The 24,427-nt window shown below is 39.1% G+C and overlaps 1 protein-coding gene across 3 annotated transcripts in view; it reads right to left on the bottom strand.

Moving 5' to 3' along the window:
- Positions 1-4,233: 4,233 nt before the first annotated feature.
- The window catches only part of RAD23B (RAD23 homolog B, nucleotide excision repair protein), a 47,883-nt gene continuing 27,689 nt past the window's right edge, over positions 4,234-24,427 (bottom strand). For all 3 annotated transcript variants that reach the window (XM_042787825.1, XM_042787826.1, XM_033009246.2), the window contains 7 exons: positions 23,514-23,728; positions 19,956-20,011; positions 16,337-16,464; positions 10,802-10,925; positions 9,584-9,711; positions 8,997-9,170; positions 4,234-7,154 (listed from right to left, as the gene is read on the bottom strand). In XM_042787825.1, coding sequence (XP_042643759.1) covers positions 7,041-7,154; positions 8,997-9,170; positions 9,584-9,711; positions 10,802-10,925; positions 16,337-16,464; positions 19,956-20,011; positions 23,514-23,728 — 939 coding nt within the window. In that variant the 3' untranslated portion in view covers positions 4,234-7,040. The remainder of the gene's footprint in view (positions 7,155-8,996; positions 9,171-9,583; positions 9,712-10,801; positions 10,926-16,336; positions 16,465-19,955; positions 20,012-23,513; positions 23,729-24,427) is intronic.

Here is a 24,427-nt window from a genome sequence, read left to right on the forward strand (position 1 = left end):
ACAAGTGACAACAAAACTGACGCTTTAATAAGCTTGCAGACTAACTGATCCTTTCCCAGCAATTCTGAAGCAAAGCGAATTCTAAACTGAATTCAGAACACAAGGCTGCCTTCCTTGCTAGCAGCAGCCAAGGCCACCATTAAATGCTATTTGCATGCCTATCCCCCAGCTAGCCATGCTGTATTCAGCACTAACAGCTCTCCCTTCTGTTATCCCGCATGCGAGCAAAATCATTCTTGTTCACAACAAACTAATGTTTGGTGTTTTGGGAATGTCAATTTGCACTGATTTTGACCAGTGACTTAGGGACCACATGCACACTTTAACCAGGAGTAAAAAGTGGCCTTTTGTGTATTTTACCTCCTTAATATTTGTGTACCAGTGAACCAGTTACTTCAAATTCAGAGAAATGTGAAAACCAATATTGCTATGTACTCATTTAGCATCAAGTTAGCTTCTTACTGCGGCTGAAAAATATGGCTGTTGATTTATAGCTTTATTTCATATATTATGGTAGCTTCTCATCTTAACCCTCCTGCCCTTCTGCATTTGAGTATTCCCAGTTTTTGTGGCAGCTTCCTACAGGTCACAGTTTGCAATTTAAAACACATACTAACGGGTCATGAATTAGATTAACACAAGTGGCATAACCCCATCAGAAGCAGCTATCCAGATGAACTTTGCAGCACTGCTCCATTGGTATGCTGCATAATTCTGTCCTTTGCCAAAGGGGAATTTTGTATTTTACATGGAGATACAAATAAAGCAAACAGCACTATTACTATGAAATGAACACTTTAGGTGGATCACTCATTTCTCTCACCCCAAACAACAAAGGCTCCTGAAGAGTCTCAAAGAGCTCCTTTAAGCATTAGAGTACCTCAATGCTGTTAGACAACCCAAGACTACATGTTGTCTGCAAGATCTACACCAAAGTATAAATTGTTTGTTTCTTTTTATTGCCCTCTTTGTTTTGTAACCTCTTTTATCACCTCTCAGAGCTGGTTTTAGAAGCAAAGTGCTAGACAAAGAGCTATTGACTGGCTGAAAGGAACCCATCATTTCTTTGTTTTCAAAGTCTCCTGGAATATAAATGTTAATCCTGTTCCCAACCCCTCTATCAGTCTAACTCTTGCTTATTTATAGATGCAGAGTCCCACCAAAAGTTTTTGAGTTAGATATCTCTCCATTTGGTCCTGCCACACCACTCCATTCCTCTCAACCTTCAACATACTGTGTAACTCTTGCAGCCATGCCCTTTTACAAACACTAACTACTGCCTCTTCCAGGTGCAAACTCCTCACTTCCACCTGAACACCCTGTAGTGGAAATCTCTATCCTAGGTACTCAACACTCCTTCATATCCCACCCACAAGACTAACCACTTCCTCAACACTTCGACTCCAGTCTCTGAAATCTTGTTCTTCCATTCTCTAACAGAGGCTGACAGAACTCACTTTGCAGCTTGCATACTTTCTCCAATAGTGATAAGAAGAAAAAAAAAAAAAAGGGGGGGGGGGTAAGGGAAAGAGAAGGGGGTGAGGGAGGGAAGAAGCATGCTTGATTCAAATATATATTTAAAAATACCTACCTAAATTTACAAGATTTTGACGAAGTCTACAGATACAGCCACACAGGCACTTGGGAGACATTGCCCCATTTTGTCATCTTCAGTTGCTGCACATTTAGAGTCAAATGCTTCATATTACAAGGATAGTAATAAATCCTTCCCCTGGGATGGCAAACAGAGCTGCCTGCTGGGCTACCTGCATACTCCTAGTCTGTCTCATCTAAAATCCCAATCTCAGCAACAAGAATTTCAAGGATGTTGATTATTGGCCTCTGCAGCACACAGTACTCTCAATGTGTTGACCTATATCAAAACAGAAAAGTACCTATTCTGAAAGAAACTTTGCACTCTACATCTCTAGGCGTAGCTGCATAGGTATACACAATACAAAACCTTCACGTAAGTACTGTTTTTAACACTAGATTTTCAGCAAATGAAAGCATACAGCAGATGCTGCTTTATTAAGACTTCACTCAGGAAAATGCCAAAGCAAAGGGCCGAAGTAGGGATCTTCAGAGTGTACTACTATTTTTCCAGATTAATACTATTATTGAGGAATATGCATGTGTCTTAATTTCATTGCAGTCTGGACAGGAAATGCCACAGGTACTAGTGTCACTAGTGTCTTCACAAAATGTGCTTTGATTAGAACTGGAGTTAAATTGTGTATTATTAAAATTTATTTTTCTTGCCTAGGCATTAAGCATTTCCCACGATTGGGAAGGAAGAAGGAGGCTGAGTCTAACAAGAACCAAGAAGGCTAATGTTAATTTTTCCTCACAGGTCATATATTCTATGAGGAAATAAATACAGCACTGGCGCTTGACAATGAGAAGTCAGCAGCATCAGTTACAGCCTGCAGCCATAAATTCCAACCATCAGCAATGCTAATCAGTCATGTATTTTATGGTAATTTAATAATTAAATTATTCCTGTACATAATTTCATCACAGGTAGAATAACCCTACTTTTCTGGATAGTTTAGTGAAGTCACAAAATTTTATAATTGGTGGCATCATAACCACACAGCTGTAGTTTAAAAATAACATTTTTCAGAAGATACTGTATTGAACATTTCTTTGGTATCCCAAACCAGGAAAGGAAGAAGAACTAAAAATGTTACTAACAGATGTTCTCTCTTCACCTTATTGTTTCCATTGAATTATACAGTATTTTAAAGTGCAGAAACTCTACGTTATACCTGTGCACAAAGCTGGGCTTGAAAGAGATCAGCAAAAAAAAAAAAAAAAAATTAAACAGTCATGCCTGCTTCCAAATCTCTGTAAAGCCAACTGAAATATCCAATGAAACCACAGGTGACAGATCTGCTTATATTATTTGAGGACTTGGCTTTGGGTCTCCCAGTTTCATCCATTCAGGTATATTTTTGAAGTAAAGCTCAACCAGACACTTCAAAATTAGAGTCACAATGTCCTGGGTTTGAGTGAGTGGTGGTGGTTTCTGGTAGCAGGGGAGGGGGCTATAGGGGTGGCCCCCTGTGAGAACCTTCTCAAAGCTCCCCCAGCTCCAAGCCAGCTCCACCTCTGCTTGAAAACTGAGCCAATCAGCTGCACCTCTGTGATAACGTATTTAAGAAGGGACCTGATGAGAAGTTGCAGCAGCCGCGTGAACACCAAGGTCAGTGGAGGAGCAGAGGAAGAAAGGAGGGGGGAGGTGTGCCGGAGCAGACCCCCCTGTATCCTGTGAGGAGACATCAAGGTGGCCCCCCACCACCACCCATGAACGTCTAGGGTGGAACAGACATTGATCTATGACCTGTGAGGGGCCTCAGAGGGACAACTAAGGTGTCTACGCCTGAAGGAGGCCGGGATCCTGTGGGAAGAAGCAGCCCCCACTGTTGTAGTTCAGAGGACTGCAGCATGCGGGGGTGTCCCACGCTGGAGCAGCTTGGGAATGGCTGCAGCCCGTGGGAGGGACTCCAGTTGGAGAAAGCAAGGGTCCCACGCCAGAGCAGTGAGGGAAACGCTGTAGCCCTTGGGAGGGACTCAAGTCAGAGAAAGTTTGTGGAAGACTGTCTCCTGTGAGAGGGCGACCAAAATGGAGCAGGGGGAACAAGTTCCAGAAGCTCCTTCCAGCCCAAAGATGGAAGAAGCGGCAGCACTGACTGCACCCCCCCCCCCCATCCCCTGCCCCTGCAGCACTGGGGGAGGAGGTAGAGATATTGGGAGCAGAGCTGAGCCCAGGAAGAAGGGAGAGGTGGGAGGAAGGTGTTCTCAAGATGTGGTAATGCTTCTTACTGTCCTGCTCTGTTAAGTGTTGGTATCTGTAATAAATGTATGTTCTTTTTTTTCTTCCCCTAACAAGTCTGCCTTTTGCCCGTGACCATAATGGGCGATTTGCCCCTTCCGGTCCTATCCAAAGTGTGGTTTATTTTCTCCTTCTCAGCACTTGGCGGGGGGGGAAGGGCGAGGGTGAGGAGCTGGGTGGTGTTTGGTTGCCCTCTGAGCTGAAACCGTGACACACAGTTTGACTTCATGAGTGATTATGTCACATTCATAAAGTGTGGCAAGAATAAAGCATATCATCAATCCAAATCTTGAGTTTTAGCTAGATTCATGAGGCTCCTAGGTAAGGTTAATGAACCATAGCATTATGATGCAGCTGTATAGAGGACGTAAGAGTAGACAACTATAGAATCAATATGACTTCAGAGTAATTCTTTTAATCCCAATTAAAAGTGCATCATGAACATCTTTTCACTAAGCAGATAGTTAGAAGTTTTACAACAAACGTAAGGACTCCATTACCAAAACTTAGGAAGAAATACTTTATTTTCTTACCTACTGTTCACAAAGCCCAGAGGAGACCACTCCCCAAATACCTAAAAGATCTGCAGCAAACAAGCCTCTGTGCAGAGAACTTCTCATAGTCCTTGGTAGAAAACAAGGCACAGCACATCTAGGCAGCTTACACAACTTGTTCAGGCCACACTTACCTTCTCAATACCATGAGTTCCATATATTCTTCCCTTTTGGCAGCAACTATAAAGAGATGCATGATGCTGTCTGGCAAGTATCCCACTACTGAACAGGTAACAGTTTTTGGTAGCATATAAGGTCAGACACCTGTTCATCAGAAGTCACAAAACCACCACTCCACTGCTGAAAAATGGGAACAGAATAACTAGTAAGGCTTCAACCACAGCAGCTATAAACCCCTTGAGTCACTCAGCATACAGAGTTACAAATGACCAAAGCTTCTAGCTTTTTTACAAAGACCAAGCTGAACAGTCATTAATTCAAATACATTTATAGTAAGTAAACATTTCAGAATCAAAATTGGAGGGAGTAAAATGAAACACTCACATTCTTCCTTTACTCTCCATCCTCCTAGAGAAGGAATGGTGATTTCTGATAGAAGTTTGATCAGTACAGATGACAGACTCTCACAAACTGAAAGTTTTGGCTTAGGTATTGGCTATGTAGTAAAGTACATTCAAGGAGTCCTTCTATCTATTTGGCTTTTTCAAGTACTGGGCAGCTGTTCCTTTTACAAATAACAAATAGCCCCTTTTTGCCTGCAGAGTATGAAATCAAAATCTATCTCTCCCAGTCCATAAACATAATGAGAAACCGATTTAGCTGAAGCCTCCTGGCTGACTTGGGTATTAATGTTAACTTCTCTAAAATGAAAGCACTATGAAAGACTTATTTTCTATTTAGCAATATCATACCTCCTACTGATAAATCTGGGTTGTGCTACTGATCACTTAGACATTATACACCTATGACATTTTAAGAATAAAATCTGGATAATTAAAATACACAGTACCTGGAAAAACACCACAGATGTCTAAAGATAGAAAGAAAAAGTAAAAGGCTTTAATACATTTCACTATTTTGTGCAGATAATTATTTAACAGACTACAGCCAACCAATGAAGAAACAAAATACAAATACAAACGTTTCAGTCTTTCTCACTCTCTTTTCTCAAGACTCTTGACTTGCCCTTTGAGCTTCAGTAGTAGTTAGTCCACTGATACACAACCTACACAGAAAATAATTTTTCAGTTGTACCACTAAATTGTTAGTGTCATTAGTGGTACAACAGTTCAGTGCTGTACCACTAATATTTTCTTGATTACTGTAGAGATAAATTTGTAACTGGAGTACAACAGTAACTACTGAAAACATCCCCTAGCTGTGTTTAAGAAATGTTGCACATCATAGTTTTAGATTAAATTAGAATTTGTTTACATTGCTAGCATTGCAGTGATTGGCAAAATTGTCTCTAAAAGTCACTGTATATTAAAAGGCAGATTGTTACATTTTATGATGACTAAACAAATTAAATGACAAGTAGGTACCAAGAACTAAGATTGAAAACTATAACCAGAGCTTATTTTCAACAGAAAGGTATGAGTGCACATTCCTTCTGAGTGGAATAACTTGATTATTTGATTGATATCCCAAGTTACTAACTCTTCTTCATAAAATGAATAAATCCAAAAAAGTCCTCACCAAACAGAAATAGCTAGATCATTACAATCTACTCAGGAGCAATAGAATGCCAATATCTTCAGATGCTTACAGCTGTATTGTAAAAGCTGGTTCAACAAAGGAAGGTGAAATTTGATTTGATAAAGTCTCATTGCAGCAGACAAAAATCAAGCTTACATTTTGCTTGCTGGCAGAAAAAGAATATTCAATTCACAAGAACACATAACAAAACCAAACATGCAATCTATTGCTTTCAAAACTTTTACTGCAACATAACATTGAAGTAAACAGTAATTAGATATCTATAATTTTTCCTCAAAAGAGAATACATAAACAGGGTAATAATTTTACCTGTATGGATATAGCTTCTCAGATCATTTGAGGGGCACAAAGGAGGGGGTGGTTTTTCTCAATGATCAAGACACTTTTAATTGGAATGGGTTTTCATTTGAGAAAGTCAACATTGTTTTAATCCTGCTTTAAACAGAATATTGTGCTTCTTGTATTACTTAAACACATCTGAAAAAAGCAAAACAACTACTTATATTTTGGCATTCATGTTTACATTTGCTCAGATCTTTGAGATTTCACAAAGCTGCTATCCAGTGTTGCCATGAAATACAGATTGTAGAACCTAGGTAGTACAGGCTACTTCCAGTACCAATACTAAGTAGAAAGGAACATGAAGCAGGGCATTACACTCTATTTCTGACCTAGTACAGTAAGAGTTAAAACCTATAAAAAATGTTAACCTACAGTTTATAGAAGAAATTAATTATCTGCAGAAGCTGATTTTTGGTTGTATATTATTTTACACTGTGGGATTTTTCTGCATCTGCTAATTTAAAGCAGATATACTTGCTGCTTTCCTTGCTTTGTTTCTTATATTCTCATCTCCCCCTATCCCCATATACCAAGCATTATGAATATAAGCCCAAATATCCCAGACAATCCAGTGAACAAAATTAGTGTAATGCACTGGCGTGAGGTGTAAAATAAAAAAAAGTGTCTCAATCTTCATCAAAGTTCTGTTGTAGAAGAAAGTTGGCAGCCAAGTTTTCATTCTTCTCACAAGCAAAATATGCCTGTATCACAAGTCCTTCAGGAAATCCTAATGCCTTTAACTGAAGAAAAGAAACAATTAGAAAGTACATTTTGTATATTGAGATTCTTTGTTTGCCTAGTACCTTTAGATGCCACTTAAGCAATTGCTGTCATCTTGAAACAAATGTTGCTGACTAGCTCAATACAGTCTTTAGTGAGCAAGGAATAAGAAGGTGTTGCCTCCGTCTTTAGTAAAAACTTGAAGAAGCGATTTGATTGAGTCTAATGAAGCACCATAAAACATGTCACTTTTCTTTCACTACCACAGTAAGTCACTAAAACAAACTTGGGTCATAGTAATGTCAGGAAGTAATGGCACATTGCACTGTTCCATAAAAAAACCCCTCAAACAATGCCCATTTTAAACTATTAATTATACAAAGCTTAGAATTTTTAACAAAAGATGCCTGTAACTAAAGTTCCCAGCCTGTGATCACTAGTAGGTAGCTCAACACATTACGTTACACCATACTTTCAAGTGTACCAACTGGACTTCACTTTTAAAAAGACTGATTACATGTTGCAGCCATGAGAAGTAAGTTGAAAGAAATCTGTTTTTCAGAAGTCAAGGAACTAATATCTGGGACACAATGACAGGTGGGGATGATAACACTAGAGAAGAGCTTATTACTGTGCCAAGGGAAATGGGTTTAGCCTGCACTTAAAGATATGCAGCAAACCAATCTTTGTTCTAGCCAAAGGCAAGTATGTACAACCATTTAAAGATTTTCTTAAAATCCTCACAGCACCTGCAAGGCATTTTACATATAAGGCAGATCCAATCTCTGTGGGAAACTATGTCCTATTATCCCTTAGCAACCATTCTTAGATTTAATTTCATACTTACAAGCAGCATGAATGTGTCCACTGTAATACTAAGACACCTAAATTTTGAAGTGTGTCTTTCAGGGAAAGGTGAAAAAGCATACAGGTCTCTGCTGGGTTTTGGAACAGGTTGTAGAGGTAATGCTCTACTGCATCAATGGTTTTAAAAGAAAATGCAGCAGACTAGAGAGGATGATCTGTGAAGTATGTGGACAAACAGTTGTATTAGACTAGTTTTATTAATTGTCAGCTTCCTTGAGGTCTAGAGAATTGGCATCTATATAAAAATTGTTATTTTCTGACGATCCTTACATAACCTTTTGCTTTGACAGTTGAAAAACAGTCTTTGATACACAAAAGCACTACCACAGTATGACATAAGTCTTTGCAATTTGTTCTAAGAAAAATCCCAGAGGCATTGCCACCTACACAAATACATATTTAGTTGCTGCTACAGTATTTATGAATGCAATATACTGCCCCCAAGTATATTTTTATAGACATGTTTATCTGTATTTTTAGAAAGCTATAATTAATTCTCATGGGCAGACAACTAACTGGGTTAAGTAGCACCTTCAACTAATCTACTTAACTATGAGAGCTCTTACTATCCAAGTACTTTGCAAACAGTGCTCATGCAGACACACCTTTGTACCTGAAAACCTATCACAGCATAGTCTAGAACAGTGCCATCTGAGGCTTTTGCAAGAGGAATTACTGCCTGAGTTTCCATTCCTGAGGGAAACCCATTCAATCATCAGTTATTACAGATGGCCTCTGATCACATTTAAATGCTCTGCATCTTCTCAGCATGAGATATTCAAGAGATTTTAGACTCAATTGCTATAAGGCAAGAACAGATGTTATTTGAAACAAGACTACACCACCTATGAAATAACAAATATAAAGTAACAAAAAATGATGCAGAACCAAAACCAAAAGTTTAAACAAAAGTTTAAATTAATGTATGTCTTAAGCATGCACCAGACTCAACTCCCTACAGTAACAGCCCAGCAACATTTAAAAGAAAGGCTCACCCTTTCTATAGCTTCTTTTTCCTGAGGTGTTACTTGAATGTAGTTCATATGACCATTTCCAGCTTCTGCTACTCCTCCAGTGCTGGCACCATCATCACTAGCACTTAAACCTTGGCGGGACTCAACTGGCTCATTCAACATATGAATAAAATGTTCCTGATGTTGGCTTATTTGCTGTGATGCATGAGAAAATAAAGGAAATAAATATATTGAAATAAAGCATGTTTAAGCCTACCAAGAGGCAAGTAAGAATATTTATTTTCAGTGAATTAAGTAGTCAAAAGAATGTGTAAAAAGAACACAGAGAAAATGATTAAATCTAACCATAAAAAAAATGCAATTTCATGTTTCAGTTCAATCATGGTGACCCTTCCTTCTTCCTGATACCCTTTGCACCTTTTCGGAGGAGACTCAGACTGACTTCTAATGTCAAAGAAAGTATGTTCTGTACAGCAACAACTGCTGAAAAGCTGACAAAGGAATGTTGCAACTGCTATTAACACATTATCTCAGATAACATCAACATATCCATTTCTTGTAAAGCTAACTCAAAATTAGAAACAGTATTTTATTGTCCTAAGATTCACCTGCAGTAGTTGAGGGTTTTCCCGTCCTATCTGCTGCAGCAATGCTGGTAACAGAGAAGGATTTTGCTGAATAATTTGTCTCATCTGCTGGAACTGTGGCTGATTTCGTAAAAACTCAAGTGGATGTCCTGAAAACCAATGAGATAACACGTTTTTTGAAAAGTTACCAAAATTCTTAATAAAATACATAAGTACATTGTAACTGTAGATAGACATAGGACATGAAAGCAGACAATATACCCCTCACTGAGGAATGGAAGAGCTTGCTTCCTCACACTAACTTACTCTAGTTTTAAGCAAGAATTCTTTATACTAAGGTTAAACAATGCACTTTTCTCTTTATGTCTCATCTCTGAGTAACCTCAGAGACACCGACCCAGCCTACTGCCTTGTCTTTATGCCTACAGAGTTCTCTACCTCCTGCAATAGGTCAGTTCTGCCCTTCTCAAGCTTGCCTTCCTGTATATCCTATACTGTCAGGCACTGCCTTGAACGCAGCAGTGCCTAAAGTGCTCTGAAATATCCAATTCCCCCCTTATCCTCTCCTTATGGATGATGTCACGTGTGCCTGTCACTACTACCTGTACGCTTAACATGCTGACTTCTATGAAGACTTACAACTGGAAGACCATCTCTGCACAGCCTAAGTCAGACCTTTCCTACTCCTTGATTATGCTCCTTTCACACATTTACTTCTCTTTAAGACAGAGTTCTCTTCAGCAGGCACCAATCGCTCCATCCATGTGCTGCACTGCTGAGTGAGGAGTCATCAGTCGTGGACAGGTCTCAGATGCTACACACCTCATAGCCTTATTGCAGGTTTCTCTCTTGGTATTCCAACTTCCAAGCGATGAATGCATCCATATAGTCACAGTCAACAGCGCATAGTTAGCCACAGCAGTAGGAAGCCAGAGTTTAAGTGAGAGAGAACATAACCCCTTCCACATCTGTGGTCTTATATTTAAATCCAGAACACCGAATCAAAGGAATTGGGCAAGTTCACAGCATTTTTAGAAACCTCATGCTTTATTCCAGATACATCTACATACATCAAAAGCTATTTGTTCCAAGCGAGTACCGCACTTGGAATTCCCATGTTACAGCTCTTACCCAATTACTTTGATCAGTTCACAAGCACCAGGATCTTAAAGCTCACTGAAGCAGAGAATGTGTAAGTGCACATGTTTATCACATCCTCTCAAATATAACCTTTCTTACCTCCTAATGAACTAGTAGTCGTTGGTATAGTTGCTACTGCTGCTGCCACTGATGAAGACTGAGAGGCATCACTGCTTCCTGCTTGAGGGGGCTCAGCCACAGCCTGATTATCTCCAGGTATACCCTAAAGCCACAGAAGTTCACATAATTACTTACAGAATGCTAAAAGGTATTTGTTTTACTGCATGTATAATAATAAGCTTTCAGAAGTAAAGGAAAAACATTAACGCTTTCCCTGCAAATACAAAGTAAGATGCTGTGATAGGTATGCATTAGCAACTGGAAGAGAATACTGTGGAGTCATTTATTTTTTTTGACAAGAAAAATATGTTGTTCATATAGCGAAGTAATAAAGCACGCACTGGACCAGTTTAAAATACATTTCACTCCATAAACACATGCTTGCTTTGGATCCTGTTCTAAGATACCTGATATAAGGAAAAACATTAAACTAAATAGACTGTTACAATATGGTATAGTGTTATGCAAATGAAGTTATATTACAGCAACAGAATTGTAGCACATAATGCTAACAGTGAGATTATAGATGCCATACAATCTGGCAAGAAATAAAGAGAAGATAAAAGAACATGGCTCTTTGGACCTATTTCTTCAATGCAACAGCATGACAATTATAATTTACTATATCTTAAGTGTGAAAAGGCCTGTACGTTATCAGATTTTAGCAGTTAAAAGTTAACTTGCATTTTGTTTATTTTCCATGTGCAAACAACTGCATATAGGAACTATTGCTCAGGGGGATGAAACTGACAAATCTAAAAAAGAACAATTAATAGTAAATTAGAATGCGGGCTATACAACCGAGACAGACCTTACTCTATTACCTTCCTCCTGCACAGGAATCCTTCCAACTTCCCACTCTAACCATGCTTTCCCCACTGCCTCTAAACTCCTGTACCAAATCTGTCTTTTCCATCCTCCTCCCTGAAGTGTAGTGACCTAGGCAGCTTAGCATGGGACAGACACCAAGAAAGATTCCTATATGACTTCAAGTCCTGGTGGTACAGGCAAGGGAAGTTGCCCAACCGGAACCCAAAAGAGGAAGACTCCACAAAACAGTAAACCCCTTGATACACACAGAGTAACAGTGAGGGGAGCTATGTTAAACCCAACCCCAAAGAGGGAAGACTATACAAGATCCTCTAACCTCACAATGCTCAGTTTCCAGGCTATCAAAACATTCTGGTTTTCTACAGTCTTCCAGCATATTAAATCCAGATCAGCCTGAGAAGGCAGCAGCACTGCTATAACTGAATACATTTCACCTGCCTCAAATGAAGAAGGCACCCTTCAGTTTGGAAACCACAAAACATAAGGAACAGGACGGGTGGAAATAACTGCAGAACTTCAGTGTAACCAGACAATGAAGAGGTTTGGCAAACCTACCATAGAAATCACTGGTAGGTAACAGACTAAAAATCCCCCTGTAATCGCTATATATAGTCATCACTATAATCACTATAATATACTCATCACTATAGCTGAACAGAAAGGTCAAATAGATAGCTAATACAAAAGCCACAACTAGAAGGGGGGAACTGAACCATGCTCCAGGCAAACCTTTGCCTCACCTGTGAGATAAGAAGCACATCAAAGTATAAATCAAGTCCACATTTAAGCCACTCAGAGGAATAAATGCAAGTTTTCTCTGTCACACACTTCATTACCATTACATGGCTTGGTCAGCTTGCTACACATTCCTCCCTCCAAAGAGAGGAAAGAAAATTCCATTCATTAAATAATTCCGAGGTAACTCTCTCTTATCAGTGCCTTACAGAGCACTGCTTAAATACCGTTTCCCATCAAATCAGTCATTTCTGGTAGACTAAGTATAATGTAGGAACTTGGGTAAATCTTGAAATTACTGGTTGATTTCACCTATTTACAGGCATATGTTGTCACTGCAACCTGTGCCCAGATCCAACAGCATATACTTGTTTAAACCTTAAGTTTGCTCTTGAATGAAAGCACTGTGCAAACTAGTCCAACCAAATTTACTTAGAGATGATTTGTCATCTTGAATATCATCTTAACTCTTAAATACAAGCTTGAAGTATCACTCTTCAAATAACCGAGGCTGTGTACAATTGTCATCAGACAAGACTAGTGAGGTGTATGCACCTTGTTCATACAGCTATTCAACAGAATAAAGCATGGTATCAATTCGTGTCCAATTAATTTTGAATGTAAACATTGCTCAGACAGCAAAAAGGCCATTTTTGCCTTATGGTGGATTAAACAATTGTTTACCATTTCACTGAGCCCTAGAGCAGTTTTTAGCTGACATTGTTCTCCACAGGGTAATAATCATACCAGGTCCAGTCCCAGGAACATTCACATTTAGAACAGAATAGTTTTAGTTCGAAGGGACCTACAACAATCATCTAGTCCAGCTGCCTGTACACTCCGGGGCTGATCAAAAGTTAAAGCATGTTTTTAAGGGCATTGTCCAAATGATTCAGACACTGACAGGGATAGAGCACCAACCCCCTCTCTAAGAAGCCTGCAAAGTGTTTGACTATGGTTACAGTTAAGAAATATTTCCTAAAAAATTCCAAATCAGAAGGCTGCAACCAACAGTCTGGTGGTTGGAGGAAAGACAGGATGCCTCCCTAATTAAGGTTTAGGAAATCTTTGAGTTAAAGGGATCTGTATCTAAATGCCTTCAAACATGAGTCTGGGGCACAGAAAAAGAAACAGTATCTTTTGGAATTGAGATCATCTCCTGTGACCACAGCTCAAGGATGTAAGATTACATCTAGATCGTCAACCATGAAGCCATGAAAACTGAACAGCTTGTCATCTGAACCATGGAGAATAAGTGGAATCCTCAGGGGTCATTTAAGGAACAGCTACGTTTTAAGCATACTCTCCTGACATTTTCTTTCCAATACTTTACAGGTACCTTTGGTGTACCGGTTCTTTAAACCAGGACAACAGTATACGCTTACAGCTCTCAACACCCTAATCCTACTCTGCAGATTATAGAAAAGATAACACTGATGATAGTTTGGAGGCAGGTATAGTAGAAAGTCAAAGAACAGTGCCATCAGTGGACCAGTGTTAATTAAACAAGAAGCTTGTTTTGATGCAGCAGAGCGGTAAGGAAAATGTTTAGACCCCAGTAGATCAAGAACAATTCGAAAGACCATTTGCAGTAACAGTGTGATAAAAAATAGAAGAATTTTACTTTCACTAAAAGTAATTAAACAATTACTTTTACTGAGTTAGGCTAAAGCTGTTATTAGTACAACGATCCAAATTTTAAGAAAAGTAAAAGAATTTACTACTGGGAAAAGGGAGGAATTGATCAGAGGAAACACCAACCCAACAGCCCCCCCCCTTTTCTTGGGATGCTCACCAGATGGCCCATATCAAAGGGTGGTAACTCCTTTGCAATGGAATGAGAAAGAACAGGGTGGGCCACCCCTGGTATCTCTTGTCCTTGAGATAAGAGAGGAACTGAAACCACTGAGCCAGAAAGACAAAGGAGCTGCAAGTTGGCCCAGACTTGAAGGACAAGGTGTACGTGACCACAGGACTGAGTTGGCGCAGAAGGAAGGGTCAACGAGCGAACACAGTGAAGAAGACTATGAGCCTTCATCTGCAGACCCCTGCCCACGACCGCCAGGGAGCACTGCGCAAGCTCGACGGGAGGCTGGAGCGAGGAGAAGAAAGAAGAAGATAAGATTGTAGAAGGAGCCAGGAGGCGTGCTGAAGATGTTGAAACCGGCAGCTGTGTGGATAAAAGGGGGTTTGAAACTTAAACAATTTGGTGAGCCTGGACGGAGCTGTGACTCCTCAGCCATCCCAGCGCTGCATTTGCTCTCTTACCTTAATAAAGATTCATTAATCCATATTTGGATGTGATTTGCCTTAATCTACCTATAACAACAGGATTCTTCTAGATGGAAGTCTAGAAGTCTGCCCGCTAATACGGTCTCTATGAGCAAGACTGTTCCTCCCCCACTCCCTTTATCAGAAGGAAAAAAAGGAAAAAACAAAGTCTCAGTAGCAGATAATACGAAACAGAAAAGGGATGACCTTATATAACAGAAGGACCCATTTTAAAACACAGGACCTACTGAAGGAGTAGAAAAGAACTGCTCAGACCAGTCAGACTTAATCTATTTGGCAGACATGCCACATGTTGAACTCCATGACAGGGATGCTCTATTTCTATTCAGGACTTCTTGAACAGAAATAAACTAGAGCACAGAAATACCAGTCTGAGTGTACAAGCACTGCACCCTGTACATGACTGGCACATGCACAGCAAGCTCAACACTTAAAGGAGACACTGGATTTACGGTATGTGTAGAGAGTAAATGAGCAGTAAAATCAATGGGTTTGAGGCAAGAAAAACAAACATTTGGGATTCCAGACTTAAGGCAGATAGATGGGAGCTACTGCATTCACCCTTAGGGCAAGGTGATATTTATCACCTTTTGTTGGCCTAATACTAGATGAGAACTGAACTTTTTACATTCATGTACTCAAAACATGTGTTGTCTGTTTAAAATCTGCAGGTTACAAAGTCTTGGGATCATTAATGTAAGTAGAAAGCACATCAGTGACTTGGAGTTACTGAAGAAAAACTTACATTAACAACAGCAAAGTTTTGTAACTGAAGGTAAAGATGCCAGTTTTCTTATTAATCTATCAGAAATTCAGTCCGCGTATATTTTGCAAGGACTGGTTTAAGATATCTGACTTAAAGATTTTAATAAAAATGGTATGCTAGAGTAAAAATTAAACACACCAGAAATACTGATTAAGCAACAAGTTCCCAGGCAGATTCTCTGGCAGTTACAATTCACCTGTCAAATTAAGGTATACAATGAGAAATAATCCAAAAAGCCCCTAAAACAATTCACAAGATATCCATTTAAAGTGAAGCCATTCTTCTATTTCCTCTCACACCAATCAAGCTCATCTCACCCTTCAAAATATATTTATCAAATAAGAAATTGTTTCTTCTCCAAAACACTTCTTAAATTAAAATACCAGTTAAATTCAGCACACTTCAAAAAATTCTCAAACCTTTCTGTTTGGAAAGTATGCTAAGAACACTGTGTACTATTTGTAAAAACAATAAACTAGAACTTAAGAAAGTACCTTTGTGATGTTATAGATACTAATACAAAAATACAGATAATGCTGTCACTAAGATGTGACACAAAATCATTCCTTGAGCCTGCTGTTGGCAGTTAAAACTACCACTGTAACTGGACATCCTTTACATACATACCCATACAAATCAATAAAGAATAAAAGCAAAGTGACAGAGGTAGCTAGGGATGACTTCAGTACTTCCTATAACACACTATGACCCTCAAAATCCGTATCTCAGCATTCCAGATGCTCTGCTTAGAGATGTTCCTCTATGAACATGTATTACTCTCCCTGATTGATAATAGTCAAAATAACAAGTAACCCAAAGTTTAGATTATTCTTTAGTGAGGACGAGATAAAAAGTGAAAGAACAAGGCATAGGTAAAATAAACAGCTCACCATTAAAAGGTATTCCACCGCTCTGTCAGGATTGTTGAAGCTGGCCCTCAGCGCCGCAATTACTTGCTCTCGTTCATAGCCCATTGACATGATCTCAGTCACCATATTCTCATAGGACTGACCTGTCACTAGAAGTAACATGACCACCATTTTAAGGGAATAAGGCAAAAAAAAAAAAAAAGCACAAGAAAGTTTCAGTGGGTAAATTTCATTTCCACCCAAACTTGAGTCGTTCATTGAAGAGTAAAGAATAGCTCATATTAAACTTGCCATGGTTCTGTTACTTTAACTCCAAATATATTCTGGTGGTTTCATTATGAATTTGATTAGAATAGTAGAGGGTAATGAACACCATGCAAACTTCTACTGAAAAAAGCAGCACTTGTGATACTTCCATACTTGAAATTTTATTCCCTCTCTATGCTTTCATCTAAGGTCAAGTGCATTCTCACAGCTAACATACAATAGACATCTATCACATCAAATCCCTCACCTCTTACAGCATAAATGGACTAAAACTGGCCCACACCTGCAGCCACCAAGACAAAAGGGTACACACACTATATATGGAGCAATTTAAGGACAACTGATCACTACACTAATGGTATCGTAAGGAAATTTATTATCTCTTCTCACAATCCATTTTATTTCCCTTCCTTAAAAGCAGACAGCAGGTTTAACAATTAAAAAAATTATGTCTTTTATTATATATTGTAGCTGAGCAACATCTTACAGGTTATCTTCCCATGCAAAAACGGTAAAAAAAATCCAAACCTGGCCATTAAAATACCATCTGCTTCCTTGGATAAAGTTATTCCTGGTCTCAGTGGAACCCTACTACTGACTGTAACACTACCAAGTTAGTGGCAGGAGAGTTAAATAATTAACAGTCATTATAAAAAACAGATTGAGAAAAGTTGAGGAAACAAACACTCCTGAAACTACTCTGTTAAGTGAGTCACAATTGAATGAACCAAAGAAAATAGCAAGTTTTATTCCCTTACGTAGGTGTTTAACTTGTGCCAATACTAACAATCACTTTGCTTGAATTTTAAAGAATGCTTCTAAATAATCAGTGGATGTATGACTGAGGGCAATATACTCAAGAACAAATAATACAACAGCCCTAGTCCAAGGATATTTGTGCATTATCCATAAACATAAGTAATCGATTTACAACCCTTGACTAGTTTGAGTATTTGTTGTTCGGACTTCAAAATAATAGTGCCAACTTGAGTTTTAGGAATGGTAAGATCATGTCTTCATATACAACTACAAGATCATTTTGCATCTATCTTCCTTTTTTTCAAAAACATTAAAAAAAAAAATCACCTAAACTTTGTTCTAAAGATACATATTTCTGTACATGTCTTCAGAGAAACAACAAGGCCAAGCCAACAATTGTTCCAACACAGTGATTTGGCTAAATTTACTGCTCATGTTTTCTTACACAGTACTAGTTTACATTTACTATTGCTAACGAACTAATCAAGGTAAACAGCAGACAGAACACCTTTTGATCTAATTAGTTACTACTTAAACATTTCTGTAGTTCTCTTTCAATATAAGCTAGGTAGAGACTAGAATAGTATGAGAGATTTGCTACAGAAAAAAAAAAAGATGGAAGATCATCGACTTGCTCTGTACAGACTGCTACATAAGCCATAATTAAAAGCCAAAGAAGGAAACAGAATTACTGTGAATTTAGGCACACATACTCCATATGCAGTCTACTTACACAAGTCATGAAAAATAAGACCAAGAGTAACAATTCAGGAATTGCACGCCAGCAGTGTCATGATACAGTGTCAAGTCTTTCTCCACATAGTGCTACTGGGAATGTTTGAGGTCAGTGCTAAACTGATTCTGCTCTTTGCTTTTGTCTTTCAAATATTTTAAAGCTGGATTAACTTTCAAATCCAGTTCACCACACTCCCCACAATAATTCTCGTCCTGTGCCCTAAAGAAAGCTTAGGCTGCTCCAGTGAAAGATGTTCAGACGTTCATGTACCATACATGCAGATGTTCATGTAGCACACAAAGCCACATCGGTTCTCAGACAGCGTACCTAACTGAAAACAAAAGCAAATCAGTAGAAACTAATCCCTGTTTTTAAAGTGAAGTCAATTATCTTCAGACAATGTAATTTAGAAGCCACAGTAAGAACATGCCTAGGATCCTACTTAGGATGTAAAAACATACTACAGGAATTTGTGCAAGCCCTTTTAAGATAGCTTCTCAAGAAAAAAACCCCACAGAGTTCATTCCTATTGCCTTTGAAAATTTTTTGGTATATAACCCTTGCAGTATGCTTACCCAGGGAACTACACTCAATGCCTGTTATTTCCAAACTGTTAGGGACATATGGGTTTACTGTATCAGATACTTATCAAAGAACTTACTTATAAAATGGATAGTGAGGTGACCCTCTCCCGATACGCTGAAAGGAGATTGTTTTTTTTTTTTCAATTCTGAAGATAACTGAATCAAGACCACCAGGTTAGTTAAACACATTGGTCATTACTGTTAACATGAGTACTTTTGATGACCACATCTGGGCTGCTAAGGTATAATGAACGATTAATGAAGCCTGCAGCACCTTTGATGGAAGCAGTCACTTTAAAAACATAGCAGAACTTGGCTGGTTGTCTCCAACAGCATCTATCAGCTATTTCAGCTCATGCATTTCTTCAGCCTAAAACAATATGTTGTAACATAAGGCCTAAGCTGCTGTTAGACAGACTAAGCCTGGTGGCTACCACCAATACATATAAAACATTACTACTGCTTCTAAATCACCTTGGGCTGCTTAATCACAACACCTGGCTCCAATAAATCCATATACCCCTACACAAAAATGTAAGTGAAACTTTTTAATTAGTTTTACTTTTTGTACCAAGTTGAAGCTTCATGTTTAGAGATAAGTCAAAACAAAAAACCCACCTCCCCCTTTCTTCTGTGTCTTAATTTTCTACATACTAAAAGAGAAATAAATCCCCTCCAAAAAATTAAGGAGCTGTGGGTTTGCCTTGTAATTTCCTAGCTACCAGAATCAGCATAAATAAGGAGCAGAACTTCCTAGTTTTTATGATGTTTATTCCACTGAGAAACAAAGGCATTTAACTGTTAAAAGTGAATTGACTATAAGTATATGGAAGCATTAATTCCTCAACCCAGATAGCAGTAGATTTGGTGAATTTATGTAATCTAAATGTGTCAAAAGACAGTACCGTCAAAGCTCAAACAAATAAATAACAACGGCAGCCATTTCATCAGACCTGCACACTGGTAAGCAAAGGTGAAAAGTGTATACATATCTATGTCCAGTCTTCTATTCAAGCCACTTCAAACTGAATAGTTAGAAGAGAAATTACGGCAAATGGGGGAAAAAACCAGGAATGATAAAGATCTTCCTTTTACACAATAAAAATATATGAAGTGAAATATTCTTCAGTAAAGAAGTTCTTGGTGCTGGTTCTAAGATACCAACTTTAGGTCTTAGAAGAGTACTGTGACTACAACAATGACAGATACAGAAGAGAATGTCAACATCTGCTAGTCTGTCATTTGTTTCTGCTGCACCAAAATAATGTCTACATTAAAAAAACACTCCACTTACCAAGTGCACTTATAGCATCCTCAAAAAGATTTGATCGAGATGTATCACCTGTTGTACTGTAAGATGAAGACAAGTGCAATGGTAATTACAAAACTTTGGAAAGTTTCCTGTTTTTCAAAAAAAGCAGCAGCAGCTGTAACTCTAATAGCCCCTCTTGTTTCTGAAAAACCAACAAACCTTTCAAAAGAGCTCTTATGGTCTTCTAGTGAGACCAGATTTTTACAAACTTACAATGCTACCATTTTTAACATAAGGCCAACCTTCCCCCCTACCCCCCCAGTAGTTTGGCTCTTGCCCATCTGCTCAGGGATTAGCCATCTGCTTGCTTGAATGCTTTAAATGGTGGGAGAACACGGTGGGTTTTCAAGAGCACACAGCAGTCTCACTAACCGCTTCCTCACAGTCACTGGTTTGACCTCTGTGAGGACCCAAAGAGGTCAGTGGCAAGCACTTATTAAAATCTCACTATCCTACTTTCCCAGGAATATAAACTGCTAACATTTGCAATTACTCCATCTCAAATTATCAAAGCTGTATAAATTACAGGATTAAAGGCTCACCTCCATGAACACCAAGAAACACACAGGCACAACACCAGGCAGAGGAACCCCAGTCAACTGGGAGCCAAGAGTGCCCCCTTCCTGGCTCCTCCCAGGGCTGCAACTGAATGCATCAGGCCCCTTGGTCTCAGGGTGACACCCCTGACGGGTCAACAGGAGAAGTTCTACAGGTCTCCTTACAGATCAAGGGCATTACTGCCTACAGGGTAGTGTGACTCACCATGGGGTGCCAGGAAAAAGCATTTGGGGATTGTGCAAGACTAATTATGGGATAATTAGGGGAAGAACTAAAGGCAGGGAAAGGGAAGCATCAAGGTACCTGCAGCTGAAATGCATGGGTAAAGAGAACAAAAAGAAGAGAAAAAGGGCCAGTCCCAGATAAACAGCACTTGCCTGGCCATGCCCTGCACCTGATCACCAGTCCATCCTGTTTTCTAATTAAATTCCATTTCCAACTATTTTTCATGCTGGGAAGGATCTCTCTATTCTGCATGCATGTGTGTGTATGACAGTCTAAGGGCCCACAACTGGACAGGGAAATGTGAGCTGCAGGAACCCACACGTCTGTGGAGCCAGCAATGGCAGAGATCAGACCTCATGGAAGTTGCAGTGCCAGAGGCCGCAGGGGTGCAGGTACCTGGGGTGTTGGCAACTGAAGAGACTAGAAGTGCATGCATATTCCATGTGGATGCATACATTGACATGTGTGTAACCACCAGCAAGCATCAAAGCCTGACTTCCATGAGTAGGGTAAAACACTTAAAAGCCAGGTATTGAATGGCTGTGAGTCAGACTCAGCTGCTGGAGAGATCAAAGGGTCTGAGAGAGGAGCTGCTAGAAAGACTGTAACATCTGGGGGTCAGCTACTGGTAAGGTCATAGGCCTCAACCAGCCAGGGGAGAGACCTGTTTGTGTGTCCATGAATGAGACAACTGGGAGACAAGGGGATCTAGAAACTAGCTACTAGGTTCAGTGCACATCCACAGCCAGTTCCTAGATGGATCCTCTGCGTGTGCATGTGTGCACAGAGAATCTGAATATCAGCAACTGGAACAGGGCTGCAGGGCTCAGGCAGTCACATGCCTAGGTACCAAAAACTTACAGAACTGACAGATCCAGGGGCCAGCTATCAGAACGAACCGTCTAAGGCCAACTACTGGAGAAATTTGTACTGTTCATTTAAATGTCTGCACATATGTATTTTGCACTAGTGGGCTTTGCCCTGAGTAGCCAGAGGGGAACAGGATGCAACTGCTGGTGTTGTATGGTTGCTTGTGTGCTCTTTTTTCCTGCCTGTCTTGACCTATGAAAACAGCCATATATATAGGTATAGTACATATTGTGAGTAGGTACTGGGAATACATGTTCCATCTTGATACTCAGGAGAGCTGGGGACACAGAGCTGTAGCAGCCTCACATCTATCAGGCTACCAGAATTGGCAACTCTTATCAGCAAGTCATAGATCAGATTAATCTGAATCAGTTTTCAGAAGATGCCATTAAAAAAAAAAAAAAACAAACCAAACAAAAAAAAAATATCTAAGAGATGCATTTTTTTAATGTAAGAAAAAATTTGTTCCAACAAGAATGCTTCACTACTATCTATCACTAGTAAGATTTAAAACTGAAAAAGATCAAAGGCGAAATAAGACACCAGCTTACTTGGCCATGGTTCAATAAATCTTCACCAGCCTTAGTCATTTAACTTCTAAAGCAAATCAGAAACAAGTAGTACTCACTGAAATCAAGGTGGCCAGTAACTACAATTTATTTGTTAAATTATTCTTTTTCTTCCTGTTAAGTACACACACTGAGGCTCCTTTAATGCAGTTTTACAACACCGCAATCTGTACAGGGAAAACCTGGAACGCACTATTTCAGTAGCAAGGATTTAATCTAATCTATCAACCTACTGGACAAACTGAGCAGCAAAAAACCCCATTCATTAACATGAAAAAAATTTCTAAGTTATTTGACTGATAACTGAAGGTCCATTTGTATTACGTTTTAAAAAAGACATCCATTTCTCAGAATTGTAAGATTAAATCATCAACTAGGGTATTCAGTGAAAGAAACCTGCGATGACATTTTCAAGATATTAGGCAATTGCAAGTTTTGTTTCTTTATCATCAAATCAATATTTGATGGTGTTTAAATACAACCACTTCAAAAATTAATGGCTTGTGAACCAGTATTCACATAAATAGCACACAAATAATTGAAAGCCAGTGTATGAAAAACAAAGATGTGACACTAAGCAGCACTCAAGGGCCATTAAATTACAGTTAACATTTTTATCCCATGCAATACTTAAGCAACTTCAGGTGAGCAAAAAAAGACCACAGTATACAACAAACCTCTAACTTCTATTTTATTTTCTTAAATGTAGATAATTGAGGTTAAAAGCTATTCCAACTCCCACAGCTGTCTGCAGATGGGCCAAGAAGCATTTAAAACAAATAACCTTGTAGCTTTAAGACACTACATGATTAAGAGCAATACTATATCCTACATTTTAGAAAAGAAAGCTCTTTCCAGAAATTAAGACACTCTTGCAGCAATAAAGAACGTATGGTTCAAATCTAACCAATGTGATTTCAAAACACAGAGGTCTATGAATAGGTCAGGACAGAACCATCTGAACAGTATGGGATCCCCATGGAGGTGAGTATCCGCAGTCTGAAAACAAACTTGTGCCACACAAACTCTGAAATGCTGAACAGAAGCACAAGTCCTGTGTCTTTTAACTCTCCACTCTGTAGGTTTAGTCCCGAAACCACACATCCCACAGGAAAAGGTATAAGCAGGGAGGGGCACTTCTTACCATCAGTAATATTATACTTGAGCCGGTGACTGAAGTTACAGTTAAGAAAGAAGAAGAATTATGGAGAACTGAGAAAATGATTGGACTAACACTGTAATGGAAAATTCAACTCAAAAGCAAAACTAGAAGCAACAGAAATGGACAGGGAAGCCGTTTTTGGAGGCTCAGTCATACCTGTCAGTTGATGATGAACTGTCAGCACCTCGTGCTGGTTTTTCCACTGGCTTTTCTTTAGGAGCACTCACAGGTACAGATTCACAAGCAACTGCCTCTGGTGATGGAGGGACAGGAGCTGGCACAGGGGCAGCAACAGGGCTTGGTGCAGCGGCTGGTGTGGGAGCTGCAGTTGTCGAGCTAATAGTGGTAGTCTCTCCAGATGCTGCTTTGGGCTATAGAGGACAACAGAATTCAGACACAGGACAAAGCTCCTAAACCCATGCTTTCTACAGTCAAAACACATTGCTTAAGTTCTCTTAAGAACATCTGTATTTGACATTGCTGCCTCAACATCAAGCATAAAATACTGCAAGACATTAAATCTGTAATGCCTTTTATTGTGTTTAAACAGGCAATTGATAGTGTCACTGAAGTATTTATTTAGACACCTAAGCAGTCACACTATCCGAGTATGAAGTTAAATGCAAAGATAAGATGTAAACATTTATGGACCACAATACTCTAAACATGAATACCATCTTGTGTTTTACAAAAGCGCATTTTTCAGAAGAAACAAAAACAGCTGTCAAAAGACACCTGACAAGTGCAATTAAGCATAAAGGTTTTCTCATTGCTCAAATTTGAAAAAAAGTAAGAGAGACAAATTACATTTCATTATGAATGCTATTTACTGGAAGGTGAGATATTAAAAAATTTAAACTTGACCTGCATCAAGCTTTAAATATGCACTCTCTTCATCCAAAGCTCTAAATAAATGTCATGCACTTGAGTTCTGCAGTGAGCACCAAAAATCCAGCAGAATCAAGGACTACCAGATCTACAGCAAGAAATCTAGAGTAGGTAATACTTGCATATAACTTTGATTTAATCTTCACATCTCTATTGGAAACATGAATTTTGCTTGGATGCAG

The sequence above is a fragment of the Tyto alba genome, unplaced genomic scaffold (assembly GCF_018691265.1).
Source record: "Tyto alba isolate M040663 unplaced genomic scaffold, T.alba_DEE_v4.0 Super-Scaffold_13, whole genome shotgun sequence".
Taxonomy (NCBI): domain Eukaryota; kingdom Metazoa; phylum Chordata; class Aves; order Strigiformes; family Tytonidae; genus Tyto; species Tyto alba.